Source organism: Sus scrofa, chromosome 5, assembly GCF_054392235.1.
Source record: "Sus scrofa isolate SSC_HxYL_T2T_F1_AM1 chromosome 5, Sscrofa_HxYL_maternal_Yorkshire_Landrace_v2.0, whole genome shotgun sequence".
Taxonomy (NCBI): domain Eukaryota; kingdom Metazoa; phylum Chordata; class Mammalia; order Artiodactyla; family Suidae; genus Sus; species Sus scrofa.
In genome coordinates this window covers 19587763-19605116 of record NC_139387.1, presented here as the reverse complement: position 1 = coordinate 19605116, position 17354 = coordinate 19587763, and the positions used below count along the sequence as shown (strand labels likewise).

The 17354-nt window shown below is 56.7% G+C and overlaps 2 protein-coding genes and 1 long non-coding RNA gene across 16 annotated transcripts in view; 2 read left to right on the top strand and 1 right to left on the bottom strand.

Moving 5' to 3' along the window:
* The first annotated feature begins 1310 nt into the window (after positions 1 to 1310).
* LOC106507485 (uncharacterized) lies at positions 1311 to 14534 on the top strand. Its single transcript, NR_201397.1, is given in 3 exon segments — positions 1311 to 1543; positions 13023 to 13588; positions 13767 to 14534. It is a non-coding gene; the product is annotated as an uncharacterized LOC106507485 (long non-coding RNA).
* Positions 7584 to 8685, top strand: TMDD1 (transmembrane and death domain 1). Its single transcript, XM_084955708.1, has one exon. The coding sequence runs from the start codon at positions 7719 to 7721 to the stop codon at positions 8619 to 8621; it is 903 nt and encodes a 300-aa protein (XP_084811834.1). The 5' UTR covers positions 7584 to 7718; the 3' UTR covers positions 8622 to 8685.
* Positions 12510 to 17354, bottom strand: part of SCN8A (sodium voltage-gated channel alpha subunit 8) — a 192699-nt gene continuing 187854 nt past the window's right edge. For all 14 annotated transcript variants that reach the window (XR_014803177.1, XR_014803178.1, XM_084955570.1 and 11 more), the window contains one exon: positions 12510 to 16008. Coding sequence is in view for 12 of the 14 variants with exons in the window: in XM_084955570.1 (XP_084811696.1) it covers positions 14861 to 16008 (1148 nt within the window). In the remaining 2 variants the exon portion in view is untranslated. The remainder of the gene's footprint in view (positions 16009 to 17354) is intronic.

The window sequence follows — 17354 nt, the reverse complement described above, 5'->3', positions numbered from 1 at the left end:
GGAAGGCTAAGGTGTAGAGAGCCCTCAGGACCCTCAAACTGCTGGGCTCCCCCTAGGCCAGGGGCCTTTACACAACCCCAGAGCTTCTAGTGCATCACACGTGGCAGGTGTGCAGCAATTATCTGTTACTGAATGAGCGCCACCTGGGTTTGACTAGTCCCAGGACCGGCCCGGGGCACCCATTGCCTGATCCTTCACTACAATAGGGCAGAACGTAAAAGGACGGACCATGTGTTCTAGAGGGAGGGGCTGGAGCAAAATAATAGTCGTTGCCTAGAAAGTGAAGTTAGGGCCAAACGTGTCATTTATCTTGGCTCTGAGCAAAGTATTTTCAGATAACTTTAATTACTGGACTTGAGGAGCAAGTCAAATATGGTGTTTTGGGGGCCGGAAGACAGGTGCCCCGGGAGGGTGGAAGCGTCTGGGTGGTGGATGTTGGAAAACCAGCCTGGCGGAGGTCAGCCTGTGGCTGGCAGTCAGCGGGTGCTCAGAGGCTCTGCACGACCTCACCGGCCGCATCTCTCTCTTGCCTGCAGCTCTGTCGAAGATGCACTGGACACCGGAGCACGCCCAGCCCCTCAACCAGTGGCCAGAGCAGCACCTGGACGTCTCCTCCACCACCCCGTCGCCGGCCCACAAGTTGGAGTTGCCCCCTGGGGGTCGCCAGCGCTGCCACTATGCCTGGGCACACGACGACATCTCTGCCCTCACTGCCTCCAACCTCCTCAAGCGCTACGCAGAGAAGTACTCAGGGGTCCTGGACTCGCCCTACGAGCGTCCCACCCTGGGCGGCTACGGCGACGCCGCCTTCCTCAACGGCGCCAAGGGGGACCCCGAGCCCTGGCCGGGGCCGGAGACCCCCTACCCCTTGGCCTCGCTCCACGAGGGCCTCCCGGGAACCAAGTCGGGCAGTGGGGGCGGCTCCGGGGGCCTCGGGGGTTCGCCCGTTTTAGCAGGGAACCTGCCTGAATCCCTCTACGCCAGCAACACATGTGGCGGCCCGTCGTCGGCGCCCGAGTACGCGGCGGGCTACGGCGGGGGGTACCTGGCGCCCGGCTACTGCGCGCAGACGGGCGCCGCGCTGCCCCCGCCGCCCCCAGCCGCGCTCTTGCAGCCCCCGCCCCCGCCAGGCTATGGCCCCTCGGGGCCTCTGTACAACTACCCCGCAGGGGGCTACGCCGCGCAACCGGGCTACGGGGCCCTCCCGCCGCCGCCGGCCCCGCCCCCGGCCCCCTACCTGACCTCCGGCCTGGCGGCGCCCACGCCCCTCCCCGCGTCCGCCCCGCCCCGGCCGGCGCCCGCCTCCTACGGCTTCCAGGCGGCCGCGGAGGCCGGGGTGTCGCTGAAGCGCAAGGCCGCCGACGAGGGCGCCGAGGGCCGCTACCGCAAGTACGCCTACGAGCCCGCCAAGGCTCCGGCGGCCGACGGCGCTTCCTACCCAGCCGCGGACAACGGCGAGTGTCGGGGCAACGGGTTCCGGGCGAAACAGCCGGGAACCGCGGAGGAGGCGTCGGGCAAGTACGGCGGCGGCGTCCCCCTCAAGGTACTGGGCTCCCCTGTCTACGGCCCGCAACTCGAGCCCTTTGAGAAATTCCCGGAACGGGCCCCGGCGCCGGCTCCCCGCGGCGGCTTCGCAGTGCCGTCGGGGGAGCCTCCCAAAGGTGTGGACCCGGGGACCCTGGAACTGGTGACCAGCAAAATGGTGGACTGCGGGCCGCCCGTGCAGTGGGCGGACGTGGCGGGCCAGGGCGCGCTCAAGGCGGCGCTGGAGGAGGAGCTGGTGTGGCCCCTGCTGAGGCCGCCCGCCTACCCGGGCAGCCCGCGCCCGCCGCGGACCGTGCTCCTCTTCGGGCCGCGGGGCGCCGGCAAAGCGCTGCTGGGCCGCTGCCTGGCCACACAGCTGGGCGCCACGCTGCTGCGCCTGCGCGGAGCGACGTTGGCTGCGCCGGGCGCCGCCGAGGGCGCGCGCCTCCTCCAGGCTGCCTTCGCGGCTGCGCGCTGCCGCCCGCCAGCGGTGCTGCTCATCAGCGAGCTGGACGCGCTGCTGCCCGCCCGGGACGACGGCGCGGCCGCCGCGGGCGCGCTGCAGGCGCCACTCCTGGCCTGCTTGGATAGCGGCTGCGGCGCAGGGTCCGACGGCGTGCTGGTCGTGGGCACCACCTCGCGTCCCGCGGCCCTGGACGAGGCGACCCGCCGGCGCTTCGCTCTCCGCTTCTACGTGACGCTGCCCGACGGCCCGGCCCGCGGGCAGATCCTGCAGCGGGTGCTGGCCCAGCAGGGCTGCGCGCTGAGCGAGCGGGAGCTGGCGGCCCTCGTGCAGGGCACCCAGGGCTTCTCTGGGGGCGAGCTGGGGCAGCTGTGCCAGCAGGCGGCGGCCGGGGCGGGCCTCCCGGGGCTGCAGCGCCCCCTCTCTTACAAGGACTTGGAGGCGGCGCTGGCCAAGGTGGGCCCTAGGGCTTCGCCCAAGGACCTGGACTCCTTCGTGGAGTGGGACAAAATGTACGGTTTCGGACACTAATGGCGCGCCGGGAGGCCGTGGGAGCCACTGCCCCTTCCCCGCCCCCTCTGTTCGGGAGAGCCGGCTTTAACCCCTCCGGGCTGGGGGGTACCGGAGTGAGGGATGTGGGGTGGAGGACAAGTGTGGGCTGCCGGTGGGTTCTTGTTTTTTTTTCGTGGGAAGGAAAATGCTTCTGCTAGGCAGATAGATGCCATATGCGCTGTGTACTCAGGTTTTTCCTATTTATTGTGGACGGGAAGCTCGCCATCTCCGCCCCGCGGACGCCGGCCCGGGGCCTAAGGAACTCCTGCTCTCTCGCCACAATCCTTTTGTCCCCTCGCTCTCTGAATGGCTCCCTCCCCCTCCCCCACTTCCCCGTTTCTCTGCCTGTAGTTTTCTTTCCCCGTCGCTTTGTCACAGACCGTACCCCTCCCCACCCCCCGCGCTGGCCCAGTTTCTCTTTTGCCCCTCCCGCCTCTGTCTCTCCATCTATCACCCTCTGTGTCTCTGTCTCCGTCCCTTGCTCTCCAGCCTCTCCTGGTCTTTTGGTTCCTCGCCCCGCTTCTGCCCCTTTCAATCCGACTGCAGTGTCCCTTTGCAGATCTGGAGGTCCAGGAGCTGGGGGTGGGTGGGGAGGGAGCCCTCTCCCACCCAGTATCCCTCACCCAGCTGGAACCTTGGGTCTGTGGGAGACAAGCAAAAGAAGAAAAAAGACCACCCAAAGAAGGGTTTTTTGGTTGTTTGTTTTCAAGGGGGGGATATCCCAGAAATGTAGCTTGTTTAATATTTTAGGCCTCTTATTTTTGTAAGATGTGTAGAATTTGCTGTTTTTCTTTTGACAACTCAGGAAGAAACTGACCTCAGAAAGAATGTTAGATTTTGGCTGCTCTCCTGTGTGTGTCCCACGGCCCCACCCCTTCATCCCTAGGGAAGCAAATTCTCCCAAAAGACTCAAAAGTGAAACCTGTGGAGAAGGGGCGAGGGAGACCTAGAGGCCTCGCCTAAACCCCTGTGCTTCTTGAGACAGAAGCAGAATGTATTGCCAGGGCTTCCTCCTCTGCTCCAAGGGTACAGGTGGGGGCGAGAGGGATGGGGTTGTGGAATGTGAGCAGAGGTGGGACTCGCTCACTTCCTGCTGCTCTTCCCAAGCTTAGGAGGGTGTTTACTGTGGAGGGCTGGTTATCCGGGCTTGGGGATGCCCTTGCCACTGCCTGCCCCAGACCCAGAAAGTTGGCAGAGAGGGCCCAGGTGAGGAGATGACGCAGGCAGAGAGTCCTCAGAAAGATCATCTCACCTGGCCCTGGCCCAGGCAGAAGTCCCCTGTAACCTAAGGCTAAGAGGATTTCCCCCGAAGGGCAGGTGGTCTGGCCACAAGTCTGGTTGGGCACAAAATGGGCTCAGCTTGCCTGGTCTGGTGGGAGGCCCTGAGGAGGGGGTCAGTGGGTGTCCCTTACAAGATAGGTTTCTGTGGGGATTTGTTCGTCTTCCATTCTGCCAGGGTCCTAAGTCTAGAGCTCCAGGGGTTAGGAGGCAGTGGAGGAGATGGGCAGGCTGTTTTCCCTGAATACACGTTGGGGGTGTGTTTCTCCCCCTCCCCCCACCGCTTTCCACAGGAAGCCCAGGCCCATCGCCCTGTTCCTCTCCTCCCCATCACCTTGCCCTTGATGGGGCTTCTGCAGGTTGCCCCTCGCCCTCAGGGAGCCCATTTCACAACTCTGCCCTGTGGTCTAAAGGCAGGGGGGACAAGCCGCCACCCCCCCTCCCTCCCACCCCAGCCGCCCTTCCTGTCGCCACCCCCCCCACCTCCTGCAGTCTCTGAACCACCTCCCACTCCCAGCTGGAAGGAAGGCCTTCATGGGGGACATTTCAGGTGCCAAGGTGCTGAGGGCCGGCGCTGGCCTCGGAGTGCTACCAGGAAAGCTGCTCATTTTCTCCCCTTTTCCCCCTTGGTCCCTGGCCTTCCTCTCCTTGGAGCGGGCCGGTTGCAGGGCTTTGGTGTCTCAGAAGCAGTGGGCGCAGGGTCTGGGGGAAGCAGGGAGCGAGCAGGTTCTCTCAGGTGTGTATGTGTATTTTGCGGGGGGGTGGAGGGCGTTGGGGAGGTGGGGTTGGGATCCCAGCCTTCCCTTCAAAGGGCAGGCAGCTCTGGGGGCTGGGGGGAAGCGCTCACCAACCGGCACCCAGGGCCCCCACCGCCGCCTCTCCTGGCCTTGGGGAGCTTTGCACAAGAGACAGCCCCCAATCTGCCAGCACCTACCTCACGGGCACTGGGGCGGGCGGGGGAAGGGCAGGTCCAGCTCCGGCAGTGCTGAGGGAGCATACCAAAGAATCCGGGGGCAGGGGTGGGGTGAGGGCAAGCTGGCCCTCTCCTTCCTCTACCCAGATTGGGGTTGGGGTCCTCTCCTCCAGCTGTAACCATTTCTACCTCATTTTGCTGCGTGTTGTACGTGGATGTATTTATCTCCTGTCTGACGATGCTCTGCAGTTTGGTCCGTCTACCTCAGAAGAGACTGTATTTTAAAAGAAAGTATTACACAGTATTAAAGCGATGACACGTGGTTTCCAGAGGATTTCTTGGGGGCAGCAGGATGTGGGGAACCCTTGGGGGAATTCTTGGGCTTCCAGGTCTGCGTGTGCCATGGGTGTGGCTCTGGGGGCTGTTTCTGTTCCTTCAGCAAAACCTGGCTGTGAGACTCTGTTCCGCTCTCAGGCACAGCAAGTACCTGCCATGCCCTGGGCACGGGCGCCACCAGGCGAAAAGCCCCTGGACAGGGAAGGCCAGCTTGCAGTTCTGCGTTCGTAGAGGCTGGGAATTGGGGCTGACTGATGTCCCCAGAGCTCAGAAGCATGAGGGATGAAGAGGGGCTCATATGCTTGTTGAATGAGTGGATGGATGAATGAATGAATGAATGGAGGAAAGGGGGGCTGAAGAGGAAGGTTCATTCAGAAGCTGCACAGCAGCCCTTGTTGACCAGAGCTAGGTTCGAACATGTACTCTGTCCCTGGATGAAGGGAAAGTGGACAGATGGCAAGGTGTGGACACAGTGACTTCCAGGCTTTAAGGTCACATGGGATCCTTTGTCCACCACCATCTCTCAATCCCCAAACTCTTGACAGCTTATAAACTGGGACACAGAAAACTAGGAAGGAGCGTCTTGCTGAAAACTCTATAGAGGTGCCCACACTTCCTGAGGTTTCATATGCCCTCAGTAAAGGAGTTCTCATTGTGGCTCATTGGGTAAGGAACTGACTAGTATCTCTGGAGAGGCAGGTTTGACCCCTGGTCTCGCTCAGTGGGTTAAGGATCTGGCGTTGCCATGAGCTGTTGCGTAGGTCACAGGTGCATCTCGGATCCTGTGTGGCTGTGGCTGTGATGGAGGCTGGGAGCTGCAGCTCTGATTTGATCCCAGGCCTGGGAACGTCCATATGCTGTGGGCACGGGCCTAAGAAGAACAGAAGAAAAAAGAATGTTCTCAGCAAAACTATCAAAAAAGCACCAGAGCATGAGGTGCACCCCTGGCTTCTTCAGGCTCAGGCTTAGGGCGTACCCCAGATTTTCAGGAGGCAGAGCCAGCCCAAGGCCAGGCCGTGCAGAGCACTTTCCTCTCTGAGAGAAATAACTGGTGCGCCTGGCCGTGGGGGCTCCAGGACATTGGCCCAGGGCTCAGCGACCCCCAACCCTCTCTGCCCCTGGAGGTCCAGACCCTGCTCGCTCTCACCTTAGTTGGTTGAATGCACACCTTCTCTGTGCAGATACTGCATAGTGCTGAGGATTCAGAAATGGTTAAGCACAGCCACTGTTTGGGAGAGCCCACAATACGGGATGGGAAAAGCTCAAAAGTGGATCCCTTGGAAATACAGCTGGATAAAGCTGCCTGAGAAGGGGCCATATCAAAATTGTCACACTCTCACATCTGGTGCAGTATTTGGTGCATAGAAGACACTGAGTAAATGTTGACTAAATCCTTGAGTTGGTTAATTTCCAGATAAGTGTCCCGATGGCTATCTTAAGAATCCCCAGAAAAGATCCTGACTCGAGGTGGTCGTGTGTCAGCAAAGTTTCCTAAACCGGATTGTGTGTGTACAGCCAGACAAAGCTATGGAGGCTGAAAGCTGCACCATACCTGTGATTAGTTAAAGCAGCAGAAAGTGAGGGCAGGAGTTGGGGGGAATGAGGCTGGAGGGATCATGGGGAGGGCACGGCTGCAGCAGGAGGACCTTCGTGCCCTGGGGAGGGCTGAGGCTCCACGGTGAAGCCTGCCTGTGTGAGGCGGGGAGAGGGTTAGTGGCTGGTGGACAGGGATTGATTTGCAAGTTAAGAGTTCACTCAGTGATTCAACAAATCTTTACTGCACACCTATTATGCACTAGTTGCCATGGCGACAGTAGATGGACCTTGCAGTCTAATGGAGGAGAGTAAAAAGGCAGAGCTGCAGCGTGCTAAGGGAGTAGATGAGAGACTGGGAGCAAAGGGTGTGGATGGAAGGCGGGGAGGGCTTCCCGGAAGGGACCTGTCAGCTGAGGAGTGACTGAGCAGAGCAGAGAGTGCAGTCCAAGAGCTAAGGAGCGCCTGAGCCACGCCTGCTTGGGGAAGGGAAATAAATTCCCTCGGCCAGTGTGTGGAGGGCGGGGACTGGAGCTTTAGCAGAGAGGCCGAGGGTTTGGATGCACCTGTGGGAGGAAGGAAAACGGTAGCGTCTGTGTATATTTAGTATTTAGTAGGTGGCAAGAGAATTTGGATATTAGAGGGAAGGAGAGCAAGGGGTCTAGCGCTTCTGGTGGAGGCTGAGCGGCAGGAGATACGCTAGGAGAGGTGTTGGAAACTTGCTAAGTTTGAGACGGCAGTGGAACAGCCGGGGGGCCTGGGGAGGCATTTCAGTGTAAGGGCCCCGGATCCTAACTTCTTGGGGGACCGAGTCCCAACCCACCCAAATCCCCGGGTGTTGGGACATTCTCACTCGAGTCCTTGGGTTTTGTGAGACACCCCCCTCCCCGCCCCTCCTAATTCCTAGTTTCTGGGAGTTGGGAGCTCCTCCTCCAATAAAAAGTCGCCTGTGTTGGAGGCCCGGGTTCCTGTCCCTGTGCGCCCCCCACCCCGCCCCCAGTCCCTGGATGTCGGCACCTCCTCCCTGTCACCAGCTGTGGGTGTTGGGCGCCCCTCCCCCACCCGCGGGCGTTCGGAGCTCGTTCCCCCACAGTCCGTGGGGCGCCGTCCCTGCCGGCGATGGCGGCGCGGGCTCTGATGGGGGCCCTGGCGCTCTGGGGCTGGGCGCTGGCTCCGGCGGGGGCCGTGGACGCCATGGGCCCTCACGCGGCCGTCCGCCTGGCCGAGCTCCTGACCCCGGAGGAGTGCGGCCACTTCCAGTCGCTCCTGAAGGCGCCGGAGCCGGACCTCGAGGCCGAGCTGGCCAGGCTCTCCGAGGACCGGCTGGCGCGGCCCAAGCCGGTGCCCACGCTGGCGTCGTCGGGCCGGCGGCGGCGACGCGAGGCGGCGGGAGATCTGGCGGGCCGGGAGGCCGAACCCGCGGACGTGTCCGACGGCTGCCGGGAGGGGCTGGCGGCCTGGCTGGCTGCCGAGGCCCCGTCTCTGTCGTGGGACCGCGTGGCCCGGGCCCTGCGGCGCAGTGGCCGCCCCGACGTAGCCCGGGAGCTGGGCAAGAACCTCCACCAGCAGGCGACGCTGCAGCTGCGCAAGTACGGGCAGCGCTACCTGCCGCCGCCCGCCGTCCCTGTGGTCCCTGCCCGGGCCCCCGCCCCGGCTTTGCGCCCCCGCCGCTCCTCGATCCCCGAGCCCAACTGGGACGAACTGGAGCTGATCGTGGAGCGACTGCCCCAGGCGCCGTACGAGCGGAGCCCCACTGGCTGGGCCGGGCCGCTGGCATTCGGCTTCCTCACAGGCTTCGGGGGGGCGCTGGGCGCCGGGGCTCTGCTCATCCTGCTCATGCCGTGGATCACCGGCGGAGACGGTGGCGGAGCCCGGCCCGGCAGCCCCCTGCTGCCCGACCCTTTCCTTCTCGGGCCCGCCAGGGAAGCGGAGCCGCTCTTGACTGCAGAGCCCCTCGGATCGCTGGGGGCCTGGGCGGCAGGTGGGCCAGACCGTCCCTCGCCTCCCTGCGCCCGGTTGTGAAGTGGGCGCACAGTGCGGGAGGGATGCTGCCTTCGACGTATTATACAAGTTATGAAATGCGCAATGGAGGGAGTGATCGGTTTGTTGGTTGGAAGTGACCGTCACAGCCAGAGGGGCTGCCAGTGGAGGAGGAGGGGCTTGGGTGTCCGTTCATTGGGGCTGGCGGGGGAGGCAGGCCCTTGCAGTTCTTGTCAGCTTTAGTTCCTTCTTTACCTCGAACTTATTCTTCCACTAAGAGCTACCACTTACTGAGCACTAACGTGTGCCAGGCCCTAGGCTAAAGCAGTTACATGTATTATTTGATACAATCTTCAAAACCCCCAAAGGAAGGTCGTATCTCCATTACACATAAGGAAACTGGCCACAGCTAGTTAGTGGCATAGCCAGGTTTTTGAACCCCGAGCTGCTTGAGCCAAAAGTTTGAGCTCAGAGGGAATGATCTGTGAGGGGTAGGGAGCTGGAGAAACACCATGGGGACCAGAACAAGCCCTGGAGCTTCTGCTTACCCTGAGGCCCTGCCTTGGGTGGCACAGCTAGAAGTGTGCCCACTTCCAGGGGCTGCTGCTCCCAGCTGCTCTCCACTCAGGCAGGGCTCCTGAGGCTCCATCTGGAGCCCCCAATTCTCACCCACCTGAGGAGGGGCTGGGGCACTGCCAGGCCACCTGAGGAGCGGGGCTGGGGTGAACCCTCTCAGACTCTGCTCAGACTGCTGCCGAAGGTGGGAGGCTGGCTGGAGGGTCCCGCTGGGTGGGAGTGCTTGACTCCTCTTCCCCCCCGCCCCCGGGGCTTTGGTGTAAGAGCAATGACAGAATGACAGGCCAGTCCAAGAGGAGAGTTGAAAACAAGATTGACGTAACCCTTTATTGCAAATTCTAAAGTAAAAAGATGTACAGTACAAAGTAAAATTGAAATTTCAGACTATAAACTTCCAATCCACTTATACATTCTCATTTCTCAAGCATTTCTGCCATTTCCGCATAAACGGAACAGGGAACAAGTCGAGGGGGGTGAGGAAAGGAGATACAGCAAGGGAAAGAAATTAAGTGTCTAGAATAATCACAAACCCCAGAAGCAAGTGAAAGGAAAGACATTTTCTCGACCTGCTGTCCTGGTGATGAGAAGCGGGGGTGGTTGGAGCAGTGCAGTTTAAAATGGCTCTCAGAATAGCAGCATTTATGGTACCATTTCATCTTCCGAAAGTCCAAATAGTACTTTGCCCTTCCCTAGTGCCTTGGCCTCTGTATCTCAAAAACACTTTACAAAACATGTAGTTAAAGCCTCACAACACCCCTGTGAGGTAGGTCAGTATTATTATCCCCATTTTACAGATGGGGAAACTGAGGCACAGAGAGGTTAAGTGACTTGCCCAAGGCCACACAGCGAGTCAGTGGTCGAGCCGGGGATGGAACAAAGGAGTTCTGTCCCTCTTCTGGAACCACTGGACCGCGCTCCCCTTTACCTATATACATTCTCCACACACACACACACCACACGTGCACACCCGCCCACCCCACCCCACTCAGCCTCTATGTACAGCAAACAGCAGTGGGGGCAGGGGCAGGGGGCGCCTCAGGAGTGTTTTAATGGAGGAAATCTTGCTACTCTTGGAAGGAGAATCCAAGAAAGCACAAAGCTGAGCCCCAACACAGACTGTGCAAACCTTGGGCCCCTCCGGACGCAGACTTCCTCTCCTCTCCTGATGTCCCCCTGGCTGGCTCGTTGCAGCCGATTCTTTAGGGGGTGGGGGTACCTGAAAATGAACGAAGCTTTTTGCAAAACTTTGGGCAACATCTGAGAAAAGAAAGAGGCATCTTTACAGAAGATGCCCAGGACTCAAGTCACAAAGTCATAACCCATGGCAATCTCACCTCCACAGCAGGCCTGGAGGCTGGGGGCCGAGGGGAGGAGGATGGGGACTGACCTACCCGCCATCTGTCTCCAGAGTGGAGCTACTGGAGCGGACAAGAGTGGGCACTTCAAAATCCTCCTGAGTGTTCCTGGACCGGGAGACGTGGCCTAGAGAGGGATGTCCCCAAAGCGGGGCAAGGGGAGGGAGGGGCGCCCCCCTTCCCTGCACGAACGTGAGGGAGACCAGCCCTAGTCTGCTGGCTCGTGGTCGGGGTGATGGAGGGCAGGGCCCAGCAATAGCTTGCAGCGTGGAGGCTGTGGGGCATTGGAATGGTTTTCTTAACACACTGGTGAAAAAGGCAGAAGTGAGGCCAGCCCAGCTGGGCTGGCTGCCATCCTCTCTGGGGGCGCTGCCAGGGGGACCAGCGCAGAAGGGCTTTCCTGGGGGCCGGCAGGAGGAGGGGTGCCGCATGCGGCGGGGGGGGGGGGGGGGGGAAAGAAGCGGGGACCTGGGGGGGGGGGAGGCCCGGACCTTGCTTTTCTCTCCAATCGCTATTCCTTAGCCAGAACTTTTGGAGAAACCCTCTGCGTTCTCTCCCTTCGTTCCCCCTCCTTTCTCCACCTGTGCTAAGGTCCCAGTTTTCAGACCCCGCCCAGGAATCGAAAATCGGGAGAGTCAAGCAACAAACGCACACCAAGACCGGCTTCCCTTGCACGGTAAAAAGGGTGGTTTTTATTTTGTTTCCTTTTGGCTTATAGCAGTGACGGACTCGCATCACGCCTCGTCTAGAGCAGTGCTGGCCGCCATGCAGTCACTAAGACACCCGTCTTCACTACTGGGCTTGTACAAGCTGACATTGGTTGCGATGAAAAATAAAAGAACTCTGTTTCAGGGGCTTTGCCTGGGGGTTTCTGTTTATCTCCCCCTCAGTCAACTTCTGATGCCCAGAGCGGCTCACCTGGAGAGGAGGGGAGTAGGTCCCGCTGCCTTGGGGAGGTTTTGCTGCTCTCACCCTCGGGTTTAAATTGTGGAGTCTCCTCCTAACGCGGAGGTTCAGGAAAGAAGAGGGGAAAGTGTTTTCACACACAAACCAGCAACTGCGTCAGCTGCTGCTCAGTGGCTTTGGCTCTGCGTTTTAAATTAACAGCATCACACGTGTCTTTTTGCTTTTTGTCCTTTTTTTAAAGGTGGATTGTGGAGTATAAATACTGCACCAAGGACCCGGCTACAAAAAATAAATATTTATATTGTATTTATATATCTATATATATATATGTGCAGTGATACTGTGGCTGCTGCTGCTTTTTGATTGGCTTCGTTAATATTTGGCAAAGCGCTGCCACTTCCCCCCTCAGTGAAGACGCACAAAAACGTCATCATTGACTCCGTTCAGTGCCTGTTAACTGCGGGTGTAAACTGCTGGTGATGGTGTCACTGACTACCAACGAAGTGTGGAGCAGGGCGAGTGAGTGAGCGAGCGAGCAAGTCAGTGGGCCGGTGTGTGAAGGGGCGCTGGGTGAGGGAAAAGAAGGTGGGAAAAGTTAAGAAAAAGAAAAAAGCAACTTCAAAGAGAGTGGAGGTGGCTTCTTCCCTGTGAAGCTGGCTGATGGGTGTCAGATACCAAGGCCGGTGTGTGAGTTACGAGTTATGGAGGAGCTAGCCTGCTGGGCCGGGAGCAGGGTCTGGGGAGGAAAGAGGTCAGGTCTCAGAAAAATCTCATGACTCGGCTCTAGGAGCTTAATGACAGTCACTAGCGCGAGCGCTTGGAGTACGGAGCGGGAATCTCATAGCTCTGTTGCCCATCTCAAGACCTAAGAACAAGAACAATTATGAAGTTTAGCCAAATCTTGCATAGAAGTGGTTAGAATTTATTGCACATTGGAACAAAAATATATTTTTGTTGTCGTTTTGGAAAAGACCATTAGCAATAAAAAATTTTTTGTCTGTCTGTCTGGTTTGGGGATGTACATTGGCTGACAGCGTCTAAGTTCTAAGAAGAAAGGAAAGTATAAAAAATAAAAATAAACATGACAATGGCATAAGCCAGAAGCCATTTCCTATTTAATAAGTTAATAATTTGTATTTACAAAAAGGCATGCTAATAAAATAAAATGATATATTACAGTATTTATAATTCTCTTAAAAAGAATAACCACACATGTCAGCTGTTTTGTGCTGTTTACGATGTAGCCTGTACATGTTACTATACATTCATCCTAGCAGTTAGCGGGGTCGCCGATGGAAAAACGCCTTCCCAACCTGCTATTGGGTGGAGTACAAAAGGTTCTACGGATGGTGCTGCAGAAGCAGGCTTATGAGAGCTGGACAGTTTCTCGTGGTCCAACAAGGTAGAAAGCTCTGCTCACTGACTTGCTGTGGTTTGTTCTACGCAAAACTAGTCAGGTGGGCTGGGAAATTACATCCAAAGTGCTTCTACTGCAAGGCAGACTGGTGTGTCTGATTATGGGCTTTCCCCCCTCTACTGTGTGGCTGGGGAAGAATTTGTTTTGATTGGGCCTGCATGCTGAAGTCTCTCCTTGTTCTTTGTATAGACTTCCTGACACATTCAACTGCAGCATCTTAGCTCTGAAATCTAGTCAGCAGACGAGAAACCCCTGGACTAAAAGCTGTCTTCCCTGAAGCAGGAGATGGAATGGAAGCAATGACGTTCCCCCCCAAGCCACCCTCCAATGACAATGGGCAGGTCACTAAGCAGAGAGCAAAACTGGCCAAAAGGGAATACGCTGGGGGACACTGGGACTTCTTAAGAATTCACACTGAATCGCTTTCCCATGAGAACCAGTGCGATAAAGAAACCAAGTGGGCTGGGTTCAGAGGCCGCTCTGTCTCGACTGGTCCCACCAGTGACGACTGATTCTCATAAGACACGAAAGAACCAGAGCTGAGGCGCCGAGGCTGCTGCCCTTACCCAGCTCTGTGGGTAAAGGAAGCCCTGCGTGGTGGAAACAAGTGATGGAGGCAAGAGGCATTCATGAATCACGCTGTGTGTGAGCTTGCCACCACCTCTCTGCGGAAGACGGTCTGCTCAGACTCCGGACCCTGCTCCACACGGACCCAAGCCCGGAGAAAGCCACAACGCGGGCACGCTACTGATGAAGTGAGCACCCCTTTCCCCCAAATGACCCTCTAGAGATAACATGCTACTCTGAACAGTAGCACTTTTATCTCTGTCCCCCCAAAGTGTCAGTTCTCCAGTATGAAGGCTCAACAAATCATAAATATTGCAGGATACAAATGAACATTTTTTTTTGTCTTTTTGTTTTGTTTTTTTTTAGCCCTAGGATTTGGTTTTACAGTGACGTTAATACAAGCCATTCGGGATCAAAGTTGCCCCGTGGATGGGACACAGAGCAGCATTAAACAGTTCATCTTTCAAGATGTGCAACAACGGCTGTATGTTAGAGATGTCTGTGAAACAGATACACACAACGGATCCATCTGCTTGTTGGACTGGGTTTGTTTGGTGGTGGTGGTGGTGGTGGTGGTGGTGACTGGTTGGTTGTGTTTCCCTACCCAGAAGGTGTATGAAAGACCTCTAAGAATTCGTCAAGAACTGCAGCGGGTATGGAACGCTTACCATTTTTTTCTCCAAATACAGTGAATGGTGCAGGGCTGGGTCCTGTCCAAAGGCTGACCCAGGGCAGGGGACAGGATCGGTAGTGTCCTGTGGTGTATGGTTCTCATGCATGACTTCTGATCACGGCATGCCATCATGCAAATCATTTCTACGCATTGAACGAGCACAATGTTTGGAATCGGCCTGAGCAAGTCCTCCTCAGCCTGAAGAAACCTGATTTGTTTTCCCCCACCCATCTCCAAACCACGTGAAGCCCATGTGGAGAAGATGCGGTTTATGCCAAAGAAAGTGACCGTTAAATGACACGGGCTAAATGTGAGTGTGTGTGTTTTTTCCTTTTTGCCGCTTAGCTTAACTAATGTAAGAATGCAAAGAGAGTTTGCATGAACAAACAAACTTTGAAAGAGATGCTTTCTGCTTCTGAGAATCAACAAAATGAAAAAATAAAATCCATTTGGCTGCAACGGAAATACACTGGTCCCGGCAGCCTCTCCTCTGTTTTTGTATCCTGTTAGTTTTGTCCTAAAAGTTGCATTGACTGATGTGGAACATGCAGTAACCACCTGCCCAAGCATTAGAAAATCTGTTGAGTCCAGGGAGGAGGGTCCTTTGCCCTTGGCAGGTCACTGCTCAAGATGCAACCGTGTTACATGGTAAGCAGACTACGTTTGGTATAGATCTTCGGGTTAAAGTGTCTCCACAGCTGTTCTGCATTGATAATATTCAGGAAGTTTGTAAACAATCTTTCGCTTGCACGTTGGACATCTGCACACTGTCGAAGTTAGCTTTCCCCTAACACTTGGATTCTCTGACCTCTTTCTGTCGTTTGGCTCTTTCCCTTCTTCCCTCCTCCGCCCGCTGCTGTTTCTCCTTCTCGGGTTTAGTTACACTGTCATAGGATGGGAGGGAGGCGGTGGACGGGGTGCTCTCCTTTTTCTCCCGGTGCGTGCCTCCGTTCTCCAGCTTATTGGAAGGTGTCTTTTTGCAAATGAAGCCCCGCCGGGCTAAATGTCCCCGGTAGGCGCGCTGCAGGACCACGGCCGACACCTCTTCCTGCTTGCGCCGCAGGGTGGTCGTGATGGGCTCGTAAGACACTTTGGAAGGATTGGACGCCACGAACCTCTCCTCCATCTGCTGCCGGAGGATGTCCAGCTCGCCGCTGTCTCCCAGGACGCGCTTGGTGAAGGCAAAAAGGATGTCCAAGCAGTGGATGCGGTCCCCGCTGACCATGGGCAGATCCATGGCGATGAGCTCGATGGTGTTGGGCTTGGGCACGCGGAGGGGATGCTCCAGGGCGTCCGCAAAGTCCGCCAGCTTACAGTACTCGATGAACTGGGTGGCGTCGGGGTCGAACTTCTCCCAGATCTCGTAGAAGGTCTCGAAGTCGTCCTCACTCAGGGGGTCCGCGCTCTCCTCCGTGGCCACGCTGAAGTTCTCCAGGATGATGGCGATGTACATGTTCACCACGATCAGGAAGGAGATGATGATGTAGCTCACGAAGAAGAAGATGCCCACGGAGGGGTTCCCGCAGTCGCCTTTAAAGCCACTGCCCGGGTGCTCCTTGTCCAGGCTGCAGTCGGGGGGCCGGTTGAGGATGGGCAGCAGCAGGCCGTCCCAGCCAGCCGAGGTGGTGATCTGGAACAGGCAGATCATGCTGTTGCCGAACGTCTCGAAGTTGAACATGTCATCGATGCCGGCCTCGTGCTTCACGTACGCGAAGTTGGACATCCCAAAGATGGAGAAGATGAACATGACCAGGAAGAGCAGGAGGCCGATGTTGAACAGAGCCGGCAAGGACATCATTAAGGCAAAGAGCAGGGTACGAATCCCTTTGGCGCCTTTGATCAGACGCAAGATGCGCCCAATGCGGGCCAATCGGATGACTCGGAAAAGGGTTGGGGAAACAAAATATTTCTCAATTATATCAGCCAGGAACATGCCTAAGAAGAGGAACAGAAGATAGTTACTGAGACTGGAGGTGCCCTTTCCCTTTCCTTGGGTCGCCGGGCACTCCGGACCCCTGCCTTCAAAGGATTTGAGGGAACGAGTGCTCGTTATTCAGCTCTTAATGAGAAAAGAAAGTCGCATGTTTCAAACACACAGAGAAGCAGGAACAACGATAAAATGGACCCCTGCGTCCCTAACACCCAGATGAAAACATGGACGGGAGCGTTTTACCAAACTTGCTTCCACTCATCAGCCCCAGAAGCAACCACGGCCCTGAAGATGGAATGTCCATCCCGGGATCGTCGTCCCAGTGTTGCTACGGAGGAACCCACAGACGACACAGAGCCTCCTGCTAGGTGGAAGGCATCACGCCATTATCTGTTTTTCTGTTTCCCCACTTCCTCTTGAGATTTACACTATGTTTGGGAGACCGAGCTCTGATGTTACAATAATTTTAATTAACTCATTTGATGACTAGGTCCTTATCCATCCGTTTTCCCACTCAAGGATAATTCATTTTTCTCAGATTTGTCCACGCGTGACCTTCTGAGGTGTTATGGATTCTTCTCCGAAATGCCGTCAGATTTCTACATTCACACACACAAGTAAATGAGAAGTCTCGGCTCCACCCCATGACCTCGCTGCCCTCTGGCTGCGAAATCTTACGCACCCCGCTATCACCAGTTCCCAAAGCATCTTCTTCCTGGCTCTTTCTGGCTCTTCCTGGCTCATTTTTGGTTTCTCATTGCCCCGTGGCCCTACCCTACCAAACTAGCCTACCAACTAGAGGGAACGCTCAGGAGTGATTTTTAACTGAGAGTTTCTAGGTGTTGCGTTTGAAGCCAGAAATCAGAAACCAGTATCAGCAGCTAAAAGTGTCAAGGCAGTAACTGGATAGAAAAGTAGAGGGTGAAACACATACACCAGAGGGCCTTTTGCTGTTCACATTCACCCAGGAGTCCGCCTCCAGCAGATGACTTGCCTTTAAAAACTACAGTGATAACGGGAGCCCAGTGAGGGCCTCAGAGGAGCTGAAGAGGTTGGAACGTGACAGCTGAAGGGGCCGAAGTGACATGGCTTTTCCTTCAGTGCCTTCTCTTGCTCTCGAGGCCCCCACGAGACGGTGTGCGTCTCAGCGGATGAGAGAGTTGATTTAAATAAAGAAACAGCTTCCCACCGCAAAGATTCATAAACACTGGGGCAGTGAACTGCAGAAGGCTTATTTGAAGGTTTTAAGCTACGAAAGCATCTTAACTTTCAGGAAGGGACAAGACGCAGGAAGTTTGGAGTTGGCCGGATAACCTGTCAGGGTTTCCTCTGGAGCTGGAATTCCACAGGC

What these genes read in the sequence shown, in the direction of transcription:
- TMDD1 (XM_084955708.1), top strand. Translation starts at nt 7,719, where the DNA reads ATGGCGGCGCGGGCTCTGATGGGGGCCCTGGCGCTCTGGGGCTGGGCG.